Source organism: Rattus rattus, chromosome X (genome assembly GCF_011064425.1).
Source record: "Rattus rattus isolate New Zealand chromosome X, Rrattus_CSIRO_v1, whole genome shotgun sequence".
Lineage (NCBI taxonomy): Eukaryota > Metazoa > Chordata > Mammalia > Rodentia > Muridae > Rattus > Rattus rattus.
The window spans coordinates 109,460,356-109,473,736 of record NC_046172.1 but is presented as its reverse complement, the minus strand read 5'-3'; the positions used below and the strand labels follow the sequence as shown (position 1 = coordinate 109,473,736).

General features: G+C 37.7%; 1 protein-coding gene across 1 annotated transcript in view; it reads left to right on the top strand.

Moving 5' to 3' along the window:
• Positions 1-13,381, top strand: part of Tenm1 (teneurin transmembrane protein 1) — a 175,006-nt gene that overhangs the window by 87,912 nt on the left and 73,713 nt on the right. The window contains 1 exon segment of the mRNA XM_032889476.1: positions 10,939-11,093. Coding sequence (XP_032745367.1) covers positions 10,939-11,093 — 155 coding nt within the window.

The window sequence follows — 13,381 nt, the reverse complement described above, 5'->3', positions numbered from 1 at the left end:
AGGACCCTGGGAGGTGCTTGTTTTCTTAGTATTGCAGAAGCACGTCTTTAAACTGTATCTGAGTCATGTCCTATATCTTAGCCTGTATAGATCAAGTTCCCCTAAAATCATACCCCAGTCACATCTTTTGGGCAAGAATTCTACCATAAAAATAAAGCAAGAAATACATAATTTGAGCTAGAATCATTTACTTACCCAAATCTCTCTTGCAGATACACACAACACACACAACAACTTCTATATAGCAATGGAAAATAATTACATCAATACTGGTGTCATTTTTAGAACAAAATGTTGATATACCAGTACCACCCTTGCCCCAGAGTCATCCTCGACCAATTCCACGGTGTGGAACTGCACTTATCTGTATGAAACTTTTAACCAGCTTATAACACTGTGAAAGCTTTTACCTCGATAGTTCATTAGTGCAAATTTTTCCCAAGCGGACAAAATTATTTTCACCCCCTACCTTGCCTCTGTGATGAGTCTAACGTAGAGCACTGTGCTCACAAAGGTTCCATAGGATTTTCAAGCCTTACATCTTCTACTATTTGTCAGACCACGCTATAAGGACCCAAAGTGTTCAATTATTGCCTATATGGAAACCATAGTCTATGATTCTAAGTCTGGAAAAGTCATTTTCACAAAGACTAATAGGAATGATTGTGTAATTATGATGTCACTTAGCAGTCCCGTTCTATTTCATCCTCTTCATAACCCTTTCACTTCCATGGTCCTTGTGATCTTCAGAACAGTTTAATTTGTGTAGAATGGATTGTACAGGCAAAAAAAACAAGACATGACATGGTAAAATGCTTTGCACAAACTCTTATGAGAAGTACGTTCTAGGCACACTGAAAAAAACCATCCCTAACCTCGCCTTGGAGCCAGTGTTCTCTCTGCTCTCTCTCATGCAGCAAAGCAAATTAGTGAGAAATCTTGAGCCACCTGTGTCTCTTTCTATCTCCTGACACACTGAGTTAGAACAAGATTCCAGGACCTGAACACAAAATTGTGTGGACAGAGCACAGTGGGTTTGTTGTGGGTGAGCACGAAGCTATACAGGACTGCAAGCTCCATAGATGAAATTCATTTTCAGTGAATTTGATCTATGATCTTTCATCTCCCTGTTCTTTGTTGTTGAACCCCCTTTTTCCATACCCAAATCATCCCTAATTGATAAGACTATCTTCCTCTTAATGCTCTTATTTTTTCTTTTATTGGATTTTTCTGTTTATATTTTAAACATTATCCCCTTTCCTGGTTTTCCCTCTGGAAACCCGCTATTTCATCCCCCTGCTTCTATGAGAGTCCTCCCTCATGGACCCACCCCCTCCCTCCCACCTCCCTACCCTGACATTCTCCTGCACTGGGACATCGAGCCTTGACAGGACCAAGGGCCTCTTTTCCCTTTGATGCCTGACAAGATCATCCTCTGCTACATATGTGGATGGAGCCCTGGTCCATTCCTGTGTTCTCTTGGGATGGTGGTTTAGTACCTGGGAGCCCTGGGGGGTCTGTTTGGTTGATATTGTTGTTCTTCTTATGCTCTTTGGAAAAAGAGTTTACCATTGCAGCCTTGCAACATTCATTTTATAGGCATCCATGTTTAGCTTTTGACCTCCTGGCATGATTTTCTTTATTCAAGTCCAGATGAGCACCAATATGAACAAGTGGAAATTTAGTCTATAAATCTGCAGGATTTCTTGAGCACTTATGTTCAGGTATCCTGGATTTGTTAAGCTATAAAAATAAACTTGAAAATTACATTTTTATCCTCAAGAAGCATATTACATAAGCAGATCGTGTTTGAGAATTCACATTAAAAAACATAAAATAAAATGATAGCTTCTTGCAGTTTAGAAGACAGAGAGCTTGTAGTGAATTAGAGTTTGCAGAGAAAGCTTCAGGAAAGAGAAGTGGCTTAATTTCTTCACCTAAAAATGATATTAATACCTCTTACAAAGGATTATTATTAATATTAAATAAGAATATATGCATAAAATGTCCAGCACTGCACCTAGAAAAACATAATATTCTCACAAATGGAAGCGATCATTGTATACTGGACATCCTGCATGTGTTTCCAGGGACGTTTACTGGATTTTATCCTAAATTCATAAAGATAGATAGATAGATAGATGAATAGATGGATATGGATACATACATACATATAGATGTATATAGATACATAGATACATAGACATAGATGTATTCAGATGATAGGTTATAATTACTCTAATAGGATACCACTTATGAGCATAAGTTCTTCACACCTGTGACATCCTGAACTTGTTATATCATATCATATTATTATGTTTTATATTATATCATATTACTGTATTTGCTTGGTTTTTTCCTCCATAACCCTATTTATTTATGAGTTCCTCATGGGCAATGTCATGTCTGTTCTTACTGTATGGACTTCCACTACATAGCACAATTCCTAACAGATAGCAGGTGTAAAGTAAATGGTGAACAAATGGCGAAACAGGTTCTTGAATAACATTTTACCGAAACAGTGGTTGATGGAGAGAGGTGCTGTCCTTTACACTGCCTTGCAACAGTGCTGAAGCTAGAGCTTTACAGGCCAACGAGAAAACAAAGTGCTCCAAACTGGCCGGGTCTGTCTTAAACTCAAGATTCTTGGTTAAGCAGTTTACCAACTTATTGTTCTTGTGAGGACTCTGAAGTGCTTCAAGTAAGTTTTTCATTCAACACAAACAGAGGACATACCAGCCAGAAGACTGTAAGTTGGAATGTTTGTCACTTTAAATGTCTATTTATGTTCCTTGGGAATGACCTTTACATCTTCGAACTTGCTATAACTTTTATTAAGCAGAATATCTAATTAAGCACCTCCCATCATTCACTAACCACACAGAGCTGCAATGAGCTTATTAGTGTCTCCTATTGGAGAAATTCTGATTGCATTGCTTACTACACAAAGAAATCAGCCCAGCTGTTCATTAAAGTCTGTCTCCTTCTAACTGGTAGTGACACACAGATACCTGAAAATCCTCCAAGTTCTAGAAGCTTCATTAGTAGCTACCTAACAAGAGAAACTAATGGGTTCATTGAGCACATGTGTAGAGGTGCAGAATCTTGTTTGGCCCTTTCTGATCCCAGTAGGTAATTAAGGGACAACAGCTACATCAGTTGAAGAAAAAAAAATGCTTCTGCCTAAGGTGTGCACCTTAATGTGATGGCAATTTGAAGAGAATTTAGATGTACATGAGCAAAGCAAAATAAACTATTCCTCTTTTACTTAAAAAAAAAAAACCTTTACAGTCAACTGGTCAATGTTGGTTATACAATTCAGCTCTTCCTCCTGCAGATTAAGCTGGCACCATATTAAATTTAGAGTATTACCTAGAGGTTGTTATAACCATTTAACTCTCGCACACAAAAAAGAGCATATTGAAGAAAGAAAAATACAATATTTCTGTTTCCTAGTTGATGGAGCCACAGATGGGAAGGATGTTATAACTATGTTTCCAAGCTTATATTCTGAAAAAGAACTTTCATTTCTTCACATAGAAATATTTTTTAAATGTAGGTAGCCTGAATAGCTGTAATTAATTTTTAAATGGCATAGAGAGATGTCTTCTGCCAACGTTTGAAATTGTCATTATAGACAATCAAACCTCGCATTTTTCTGTTATCTAATATGGGGTTGTAGCTGCCATTTTCAGGTTGTCTGGTTCCCCATTTGTACTCCCAGAGATCACATCGGCATACCCCCTTTCCTTCAGTATTGATCAGGAACATCCTGTTCCCCAACAGGTGATAAATTCGTTGGTAACTATCCAGGCTGTCTCCGCTTTAGGCAGTTGCCTTCCTAAGAGTTATAGTATTTACTCATTGGAGGATAATAAGACAAGAGAAGAAGTCAAATAATTTCACCTGTAATTTGCAGCCATTTCATACAGAGTGATGCTTCACAGAGAAAAGAGCCTGCGGTTCACATACTATATAATGTCCCCTACTTTGCCTAAGACGTTGTGAATAATGTCTCTTCCAGGATGTACTGTATTTATGAGCAGGTCCCTTCATCGAAGCCGCTTGTTGGGGCTTAATGCTGATGAATGGAGACAGGTTATGGTCTGTCAGTGCTTTCATTATGTGTACTAATTTTCAGGGATTTATTTATTTTCTCACAAAACTAAAGATGTGCTCCAAGCTTAACATGCTGTACAAGCATCTGAGCCCAGTGTTTTCCTTGGTGGGGGTACATAAGTATGAGGACTCAAGCTGGTGTGTGTATGCGTGCGTGAGTGTGTGTGTGTGTGTGTTTCCTCCCACTTCTATCCCCACCCACTCGGCATCACTGTCAGAACTTTTGGTAAGTGCAGAGATCCATACTTCCTTGCTTGGTTTAAGAATGAACACTGGTTACACTTTTAAATCCTGGAAGTGATTTTCTGAATGCAGTTTAAATCTTTTCTTATCCAAGACTGTGGAGTATTGTATTATAAGTGATAATGAAAACACTGTTGGTTAGCACATCAAAGGACATGATTGTTAAAATAAATTATGCCTACAATGTTGGACACCAAGGTTTGAAAATCAGAGTACGACAATGTAAATATAGGAAACGAAATTGAATCTGCAGATCCTGCTAGCCCCAGATGGCTTTATGTGATCTGAAATCACTCACTTTCACATCTCTGAAGAATAAAGCTTAAAATATACTTGGTATGTGTCATGTCCTCCCACTAAGTCTAACAAGCACTAATACATCATACTGCAGCATTGCTTCCAATTCTCATTATGGGATGGAGAACCTCTCCCAAATAATGAACAAAAATAATTCTCTTTATTTTGCAAAAAATCTCTAATTTGAAGTTTACTTCCAATGAACACTGAATATATCTTAATTCTCACAAGGGAAGAATTGGTGAAACTGTGTTATAGGAAATTGTTTTTGTGATTGTTGTTTGGCTGGATAGTTAACTGATAAGATATATATATATATGCCTAGGTACTTTCTGGAAACACTTTCCAGGCAGGTCCCTCAAAGACCATTCTACTATTTCTTTATCAATGCCAGGCTTAAATGTGACTCAAGCAAAGTTAAAGAGTCCCAATTGGGGGAGGGACGTTTGGAACTTGTGCCTTGATAAAAAGAAATTGATTTACAAATATATAAAAGGAGAATATTCTACAAACTGTCAGAAAAATATGCCCTGAAGGCAACAGAGGAGTATATCAAAGTGTGCTCATGTGGGGAAGTCAGCTGGCGACCAGAGACAAAAGACAGATTCACCAAACTTAGTGCAAATGGGATGTAAAAGCGAGGTTAAGCCCTGGGTTAGGTCAAATTCTCTACCCTGATAGAGTTCACCAGTCTAGTAGTCAATAGACAAAAGTGTCCTTCATTGTTATCAGCATGAAGGTGCAAAGACTTGCTGCCATTAGAATAGGAAATGGACTCCCAAAATCCCAAGTAGTAAAGGCTTAGTGTGTACCATGGCACTACTAGGATGTGGTAGAAACTTGAAGGTCTCATATCATCAGTGATGTGATCTCGAAGGAAATAATAGAGCATTGCCTTTCTACATGTATCTATGAAGGTCTTTTACCACCATAGATCCCATTGTGAAATGACATTAGAGGCCCCAAGTCAGTGGAAGGGGGGCAACTAACCATGATCATAATTTTAAAGGTGATGTATTAAAATAAAATTTTCCTCTTTTCAAGTTGATTGCTTATAATACATTCTTTACGGTAATTGAAAGCTGACTGAACACACCTCCCCTATGACGTTAGTTAAGTTTTCTGCATCAGTGGGGAAACTGCTCTCAATTTCAGAAGATCCGATTCTCACCTACCTCTTAGTAAAAGCAAAGCTTCTGTTTATTTTTACCATTCACACTAAAATTTTTATTGTTTCTTTTAATCCCCACTTCAGCATTCAAAGAGTCATTGTCCTTTGGTCCTCAAAGAATCGAACATACTGCCATTCAGTAACGACTTAGTACATGGCTCAGGAGTTCGCAGTCTGAGTAACACCTCTTAGAAATGTTCCCTCCAGGCTCCAGTCTTGATCATTTATCCAACCTTCTCATGACAGAGAAACCTTAAATTTTCTATTTAGTGATGTTTAAATTAGAGACCATAGAAGGGGGTATTAAATCAGAAGCCTAATGCAAGCCAGATTAAATTTTTGGCAGATAAGAAAATGGTTTTGGCAAAACACACATGGAAACAAAACGCATCATTCCCCTTGGATCAGCAGCAACCAGGATGCTCTTAGGGGGAGAGATAAGTATTCCTATGCCATCATCATTTGACCTGCACCAATATTAAGAGTCCATATATTAACTTCATTAAAGCTATATACACTTCTAACCATGATAAAGGGATTTGTTGACGTAGGAAGCTCCTATTTGGATATATCCTTGGAGGACTGACAAAAGCCATAAAAGGTTTTAAGAGGTTTTTAGGGAAATTAAAATGAATTTTATAATTTTATAAATGTTAAAAATAAAAGGAACATAGTGATTGATCAATTATATCCCTGAGCCAAATCTGAATACTATCCTCATGCTAATGTATTAGCTCATCTAAGAGCAAGTTATTGGGCTGAATTTTTTTTTTTTGCAGTTATACTAAAGGAACATTAAAATTCTCTAGCACCGGAATAATATCTTTCAGCCATTTTTCCTGTTTTTTGTATGTATGTGTTAGTGTATATGTGTGTGTACATTATGTAAGGGATACACTCACTCGTGTGGGCATGTGTGCAAGCCAGAGCTTGACATTCAAATATCTTTCTCAATAACTTCTCCATCTTATATTATGACACAGGGTCTCTTCCCTGAATTTGGAGATTTGGCTAAGAGTGACTAGACAGTGAACTCTTCCCCTCTCCATGGTCTGCCTATTTCTGTACCCACAAGACTGGGGTTATAGCCATATGCAGAAAGTTATTTAGGATCTTGGGGTTTGAACTCAGATCCTCATGTGCTGTGACCTATAAAGCTTGAAGATTAACCTCCCCTGGGGGGGATGGGAAATGAAGATAATACAAACAAATGTACAGAAAAACTTAGAATCAGTAGGTCATGGACTCTGATGGAGTTGCATCAACAGCAGCCCAGAAAGTTGGCAGATTTATGATATACAGCACAAATAAGGAAGCAGATTAGCTAAACCTCTTTAGTGGCGGAGGATCAGATTGGAGTCATCCCAGAGGATAATAGTTTTGGCATAAAAATGTCAATATTCAAACTTGCACCAGAGAAAGCATTTGCCATTTCTCTAAGCCTGATCTGGGGATGGCTTTGCATTTCCATCGATCTGAGCCATTAGGGTTCTTGACAAGGCAGTGTTCATGTCAATAACATACATTCACTCAGGACTCCATCCACTCCCAACACTCATGCTGACATAGCAAGCATTTTAACCACTGAGCCATCTCTCCAGCCTCCATTTTCTTCACTTAAAAAACAAGATATTACTAAGTTGTCCAGGATGGTCTTGAAGTTGCAATCACCCTGCCTTAGCCTCTTGAATAGCTAAGTTTGTGACACCAAGCCCATCTTATGTTAGATTTACAAATTGTCTCTAGATGATTGTCTTAGTTAAGTATGAAGTAAGTTGTGACAAAAATATCATGAATGAAAAAGAACCTGTAGAGCTTCCAGGGACTAAGCCACTACCCAAAGTCTATACATGGACTGACCCTGGGCTCCAACCTCATAGGTAGCAATGAATAGCCTAGTAAGAGCAGCAGTGGAAGGGGAAGCCCTTGGTCCTGCAAGACTGAACCCCAGTGAACGGATTGTTGGGGAGGCGGTAATGGGGGAGGGTGGGAGGGGAACACCCATATAGAAGGGGGAGGGGAGGGATTAGGGGATGTTGGCCGAAAACCAGGAAAAGGGAATAACATTTGAAATGTAAATAAGAAATACCCAATTTAGTAAAGATGGAAAAAAGGAAAAAGAACCTCTAAAAAGAACGAATTTATTTTTGGAGTAAAGTTCTAAAGGTATACATCCCATTTTAGTAGGGAATACATGGAAGCATGCAGAGAAGAAATGGTGACTGGGGCAAGAGGCTGGCTAGTCACATTGAATCTCTACTCAGGAATAAGAAGTGAATCCACATTATTGAACCTCAAGGGTGCCCAGTAAGGTCCATCTCCTAAACATTTCCCAACTTTTTCAAATACACAAACTGTGACCAGGTGTCACATAAACCTATGGGAGACATTTTGCATTCAAATCACAAGAGTGACATTATATTTTGCCAGGTAAATGTATGTGTGTGTGCGTGTGTATTTTCGTGCTTGTACAGGTATAGCACTGTATTAAAATATTGTGTTTATTATTACAGAATTTTTCTAACTTTTACATATGCTTGGTATATTACATTGAGTCTGAATAAAAGGGAAATGGGTAAAGACTAGTGTGTGGATAATTTTTAAAGCAAAGTAGTTTCCTCCTTGCGTGAAATTTCAGTTTGCACAAATTCACTTATATGTGATAAATATTAATAATTAGCACATTTTCAATTATATACCCTTCTGAGTGCCATGCTAAAATCTCACACCATATTTCCTCACCCTTGTCCAATATGAAACACCCAGACTATCAAGAACATATTTCCTACCTGCCCATTAATCACTTAACCATCTCAGTTCTCAGATCAACTGTTACAGTACCACAGTGCTTGAGTTCAAGTTCCTTGTATATTGTAGACTAATGCATATGTCACTCACCTTCCTTAATCCCAATATACAGGTATTTTACCATCTCATAGGGTCACAGGAATAAGGAGGCTGATGAACTGGTAAAGTGCTTGCCTTGCAAACACTAGGACCTGAATTTGATCCCCAGAACCCATATTTTCAAAGGCATTCCACAGCTTTAGGGACAGGCTCCACTTCAGGGTTGGGATACCCAAGGTGCCCCACCCTCTCAGATGAGAAGGGGAGGGGGTGGGAGAGGGACTCTCTGAAGGAGTGACCAGGAAGGGGGCAGTGATGGGATGTAAATAAGCAAATAAATATTAACTAAAACAAAAAAGGCACATAAGATAGCCTACCCTTGAATTCCTAGAGCTGGGGAAGTAGAGCCTGCTTAATCTCTCATCTTGTCACTCAGCCTAGCCTATTCAGCAAGCACAAGCAGTGAGCATCCCTGTCTAAGAAAAAATATTGAAGTATGGTGACTGAAGAATAAGACTCAAAATTTTCCTCTGCCTTCTACACACAAACACAGGCACATGCAAAACAGGCATACATACACTGGGATACATATAAACATATACATACATAAAACTAAGAATATGTCTGAATCTAATATTAGATACTCTATGAGAAACATCATGTTCATGTTCATATAACTTATTTAGTATACTATTATGAGTATTCTTTTTGTTTTGTTATTAGGTTATGGTAGTTGATCTTTTACTGTGACTAATATCTAAATTAAACTTCATCACTTTATCATAGGCATCTATTCAAAGATGAATTTTATGAAAAACATAGAATATATATTATATATACATATATATGGATCATTATGATACATCGTTTCAAACATCCACCCCTGCATGTACTCACAGGTATTTCAAGAACATTCTGAAAAAATGCCAAAGAAAAGTAGAGGTTAATGATATGCATGCTCCTTATGTAGGTCTGATGATTTTTCCCATCTACTATTTCATATGATCCTTAAAATAGTACCGTAGGCATATAATTGTCTATGCAGCCCAGTTTATGAAAGATGGGGCTATAAAGCTGAGCTCTGCTCCAATACTCGGGAAAATAAAACAGTGACCATAGATAAGGCTTTTTCAATTTCTACCAAAGATAAAGTTAAAACCTGACAATTTGGGGGCAAATACTTCAACCAAAGTGAAATATCAGTTATAATTCGTATATCTATTAGATGGCATGGTTTCTAAGTACTTTAATGTACGTTTTAAAAAACCAAGCTAGAGAGCTGGAGAGATGGCTCAGCAGTTAAGAGCACTGGCTGCTCTTCCAGAGGTCCTGAGTTCAATTCCTAGCAACTACATGCTGGCACACAACCATATATATATGTATATATATGTATATATATGTATACTGTATATATGTATATGTATATGTATATGTATATATACCAAAGTAGAGTTAACAGTATGCAAAAGCTACACTGAAGTTTGACTGTCCCTCACATACTGGAAACAGGAAGTGGATTCAGATGGTTCAGACAAAAGGGCCCATAAAGTTGGGAAGGAACATGATGGGAGAATACAGGAGGACTTGAAGGGAGGCAGGGAGGGAGGGAGGGAGGAGAGAGTGGAGGTATTTGGTCAAAATATGTTACATACATGTGTGGCATTTTAAAATGATAAATGAAAAAGAAGAAAACTTGATTTTTCTAGAACCTTAGCTCTTCTCTGCACAGTGCCAATTGCTTCCTTCCCACCGTTTTATTAGGTAATACAGAGGGAAGCTTTCAGTTTAATTCATCAGAAGTATTACAAATTCCCTTTGAACTAAATATAGGTTCTTGAAAATAACGCTAATCCTTTCCAAGTCAATTATTTCCAAATGCAACCATGGAAATAAGCAGTGGCCCAAGTATCAACATCCAAAAAAGAAAAAAAATGTGACAGACACTGCCTCCTCTTATTCTCCTTTCTGTCTGCATGTAGCGGTAAGCAAATAGCAAAGGAACACAGGTATGAAGATGAATTAAATAAAACTATTAGACCAGGCTTTATCTTTGTGGGTTACTTGTTGCCATTTCTTTTCAAATCATGCCAAAACTGAGTACGTGTCCCAACCACCTCTTCCACCTCCGCCCCGTCTGTGCTGAGCAAAAGTAAATCTGTCTCTACAGTGCTTTTCCAGAGCCGTAGCTGCTTTCAAGATACTGAACTTGGTGTAGATATGGTCAACTAGATTATGAATGCTAATTTGCTTTTTCCCAACAGGCATCACAGTAGATAGGCACGGATTCATTTACTTTGTGGACGGGACTATGATCCGAAGAATTGATGAGAATGCTGTGATCACAACTGTAATTGGCTCGAACGGTCTGACTTCCACACAGCCATTGAGCTGTGACTCTGGAATGGACATCACTCAGGTAGGCACGGTTGCTTGTCAAGCATTATCACCATTTGGCATCGTGGAAATGGATAACAATTTCCTCATGCAGAAATTACATAGAAAGGAAACCCGGTGCATCTGCTATAATGTCAGATGGCAGAGTCTTCTCTTTATGTAAGTTACTTTTTCCCTTCTCAGAAATCTTTGAAGAAAATAGTGAGCTAGGATTGAAGTAATGTTAGAAAACAGAGGGATATAGCAAAGCCTCCAGAATCGGAATCAATTAAAATTATATTACACTATTTCCTGAAATATACAATGTTACTATTCATATTCTTATTTTATTTATTCATGTATCTGGGGAGTACGGTAGTGAAGTATATGTAGAAGTCAAAGGACAACCTGCAGAAATGAGTTCGTTCTTTTCACCATGTGAGTACCAGCAATCAAATTCAGGTCACTACGCTCAGTAACAAGTCCTTTAACTTGCTGATCTATTTTGCCCGCCCAATTTTATTATGCTCATATACAACAGCAAATGAACTTTAGCAAGGTAATGGTGATCAAGGTCTTTCTAAATCTGTTTAATAAATATTTGAGTGTGGCCCATTACTCACGTGTATGTAAACAACCATTTCTGGTATGTTTTAAGTGTTCTTAAATAAAAGCAATGCCTCTCTCAGATTTGTTTTACACATATTTAGCAAAATGCTGTGGTACTGGCCCTGTCCTCAGGAGTACTTGGGTGAACCCTATGGCTTTCAGTGGCTTTTTTATAAAGAGAGAAAGAATGTCAAGATGGATGGGTCAGAAGGAGGAAGTATCTGCTAGGAGATGAGGAATGAGGAAAAAATATGACAGAAATGTACTATACTAATTTCTCAAAGAATAAATGAAATGTTTTTTAAAAAACTTTCCATCAGAGAATAAAGAGGTAAAAATCAGAGTCACATTCATATGGACCCAAATTTCTGATTTTTTTTAAACACCATTCAATCAAGAAATGGCATGTAGAGAGATTATAGAACATACAGCATTTTTTCATCATTGTTTGGGTACTTTTTTTATAGTCTGTAACACAAAAAGTTGATGGGTATAACAAGGTCAAGAGGCTAGACAATCCTTGAAGGGGCTATGCTCTAACATTTTACAGACCCGTAACTCTAATGATGGTTTCAAAGTAATTAGAGTAATATTGGGAATTTCAACATTGATTAGTGCACCAGGGAGGATGATTTTTGCTAAAAATAGCACGATGCTGTCTAAAAGTATTTTCAACAATAAGGCTTAATGATCTCATAAAGTGAAATGTCCAAAAATTAAATAAAGATGCCACAGGGGAGGGGGGAAATCAAGATGCCAGTAGAGTTCATTCTTCAGTCACAGTGTCCAGAACGGAATAGTACATTTGTATATATAGTATATTTACTCACAAAGGAGATATGGAATTTTCTTAAAGAAGTGAGACTCTGGAAATGAGTTATTTTCTTTGAGCATACTGCTACGTAATCCATAAATGTAAATTGGGGTCCCATTAGGAATGAATGTAGGGTCACTGTTACATAAGCAAATGGTGCCATCAATTACTATTAGGATATCCTAGGAGCTTCATTTTCCATAGCATAAAACTCTGAAGATAAGAGGAAAAATTAACACATTATGCGGTGTTTCTTTGTTCATTAGTTCTAATGCCACTCCCACCTCCACTCATGCTCTTTAAAATGCTAGAGATGCACCTATTCAAGTTCTCCCTTTCTCTGTCCCTGCCTCACTCCAGAGATTCGAATCATCTGAGTCAAGTTAAAAAATAAAATGAGTAGTGGTAAGGCCTGGAAAATGGATAAAATTAACAAACCTCTTATTAGATATTTGAGGAGATCAGACGTTCGAGTTCTTAGAACAGTTTAACGTTCTATGATTCAAGATCTTACAGAAGCCAAAGAAAAGGAGCATTATTTATGGAAATGTGGAAGGGTGTGAATGTATTTATATAGGGGAATAGGGAGAGAAAAGATGCATATATGTGATTCATTTGTGGGTTATTTTTAACTCAAAATAGAACACTTAGTACTGTGATCAATCAACTCTAAACAACTGATGTGATTCTGTAGAAAAGTTATTTGGAAAAGAGAATTCGTTATCTCAATAGAGGGAAAGTATAAAGTTCATCACCGTGAGAGTGAGTCTTTCTCACATGACACTTTTGAACCACAGCTGATACTGTAATAGCTCTCTCACCTCTTTTTGTTTGGGACTTAGAGTAAGTAGATAGTATGATCTGTGCTCACTCAGCAGATACAGTTATGGTTTAAAAAAAAAATGGTC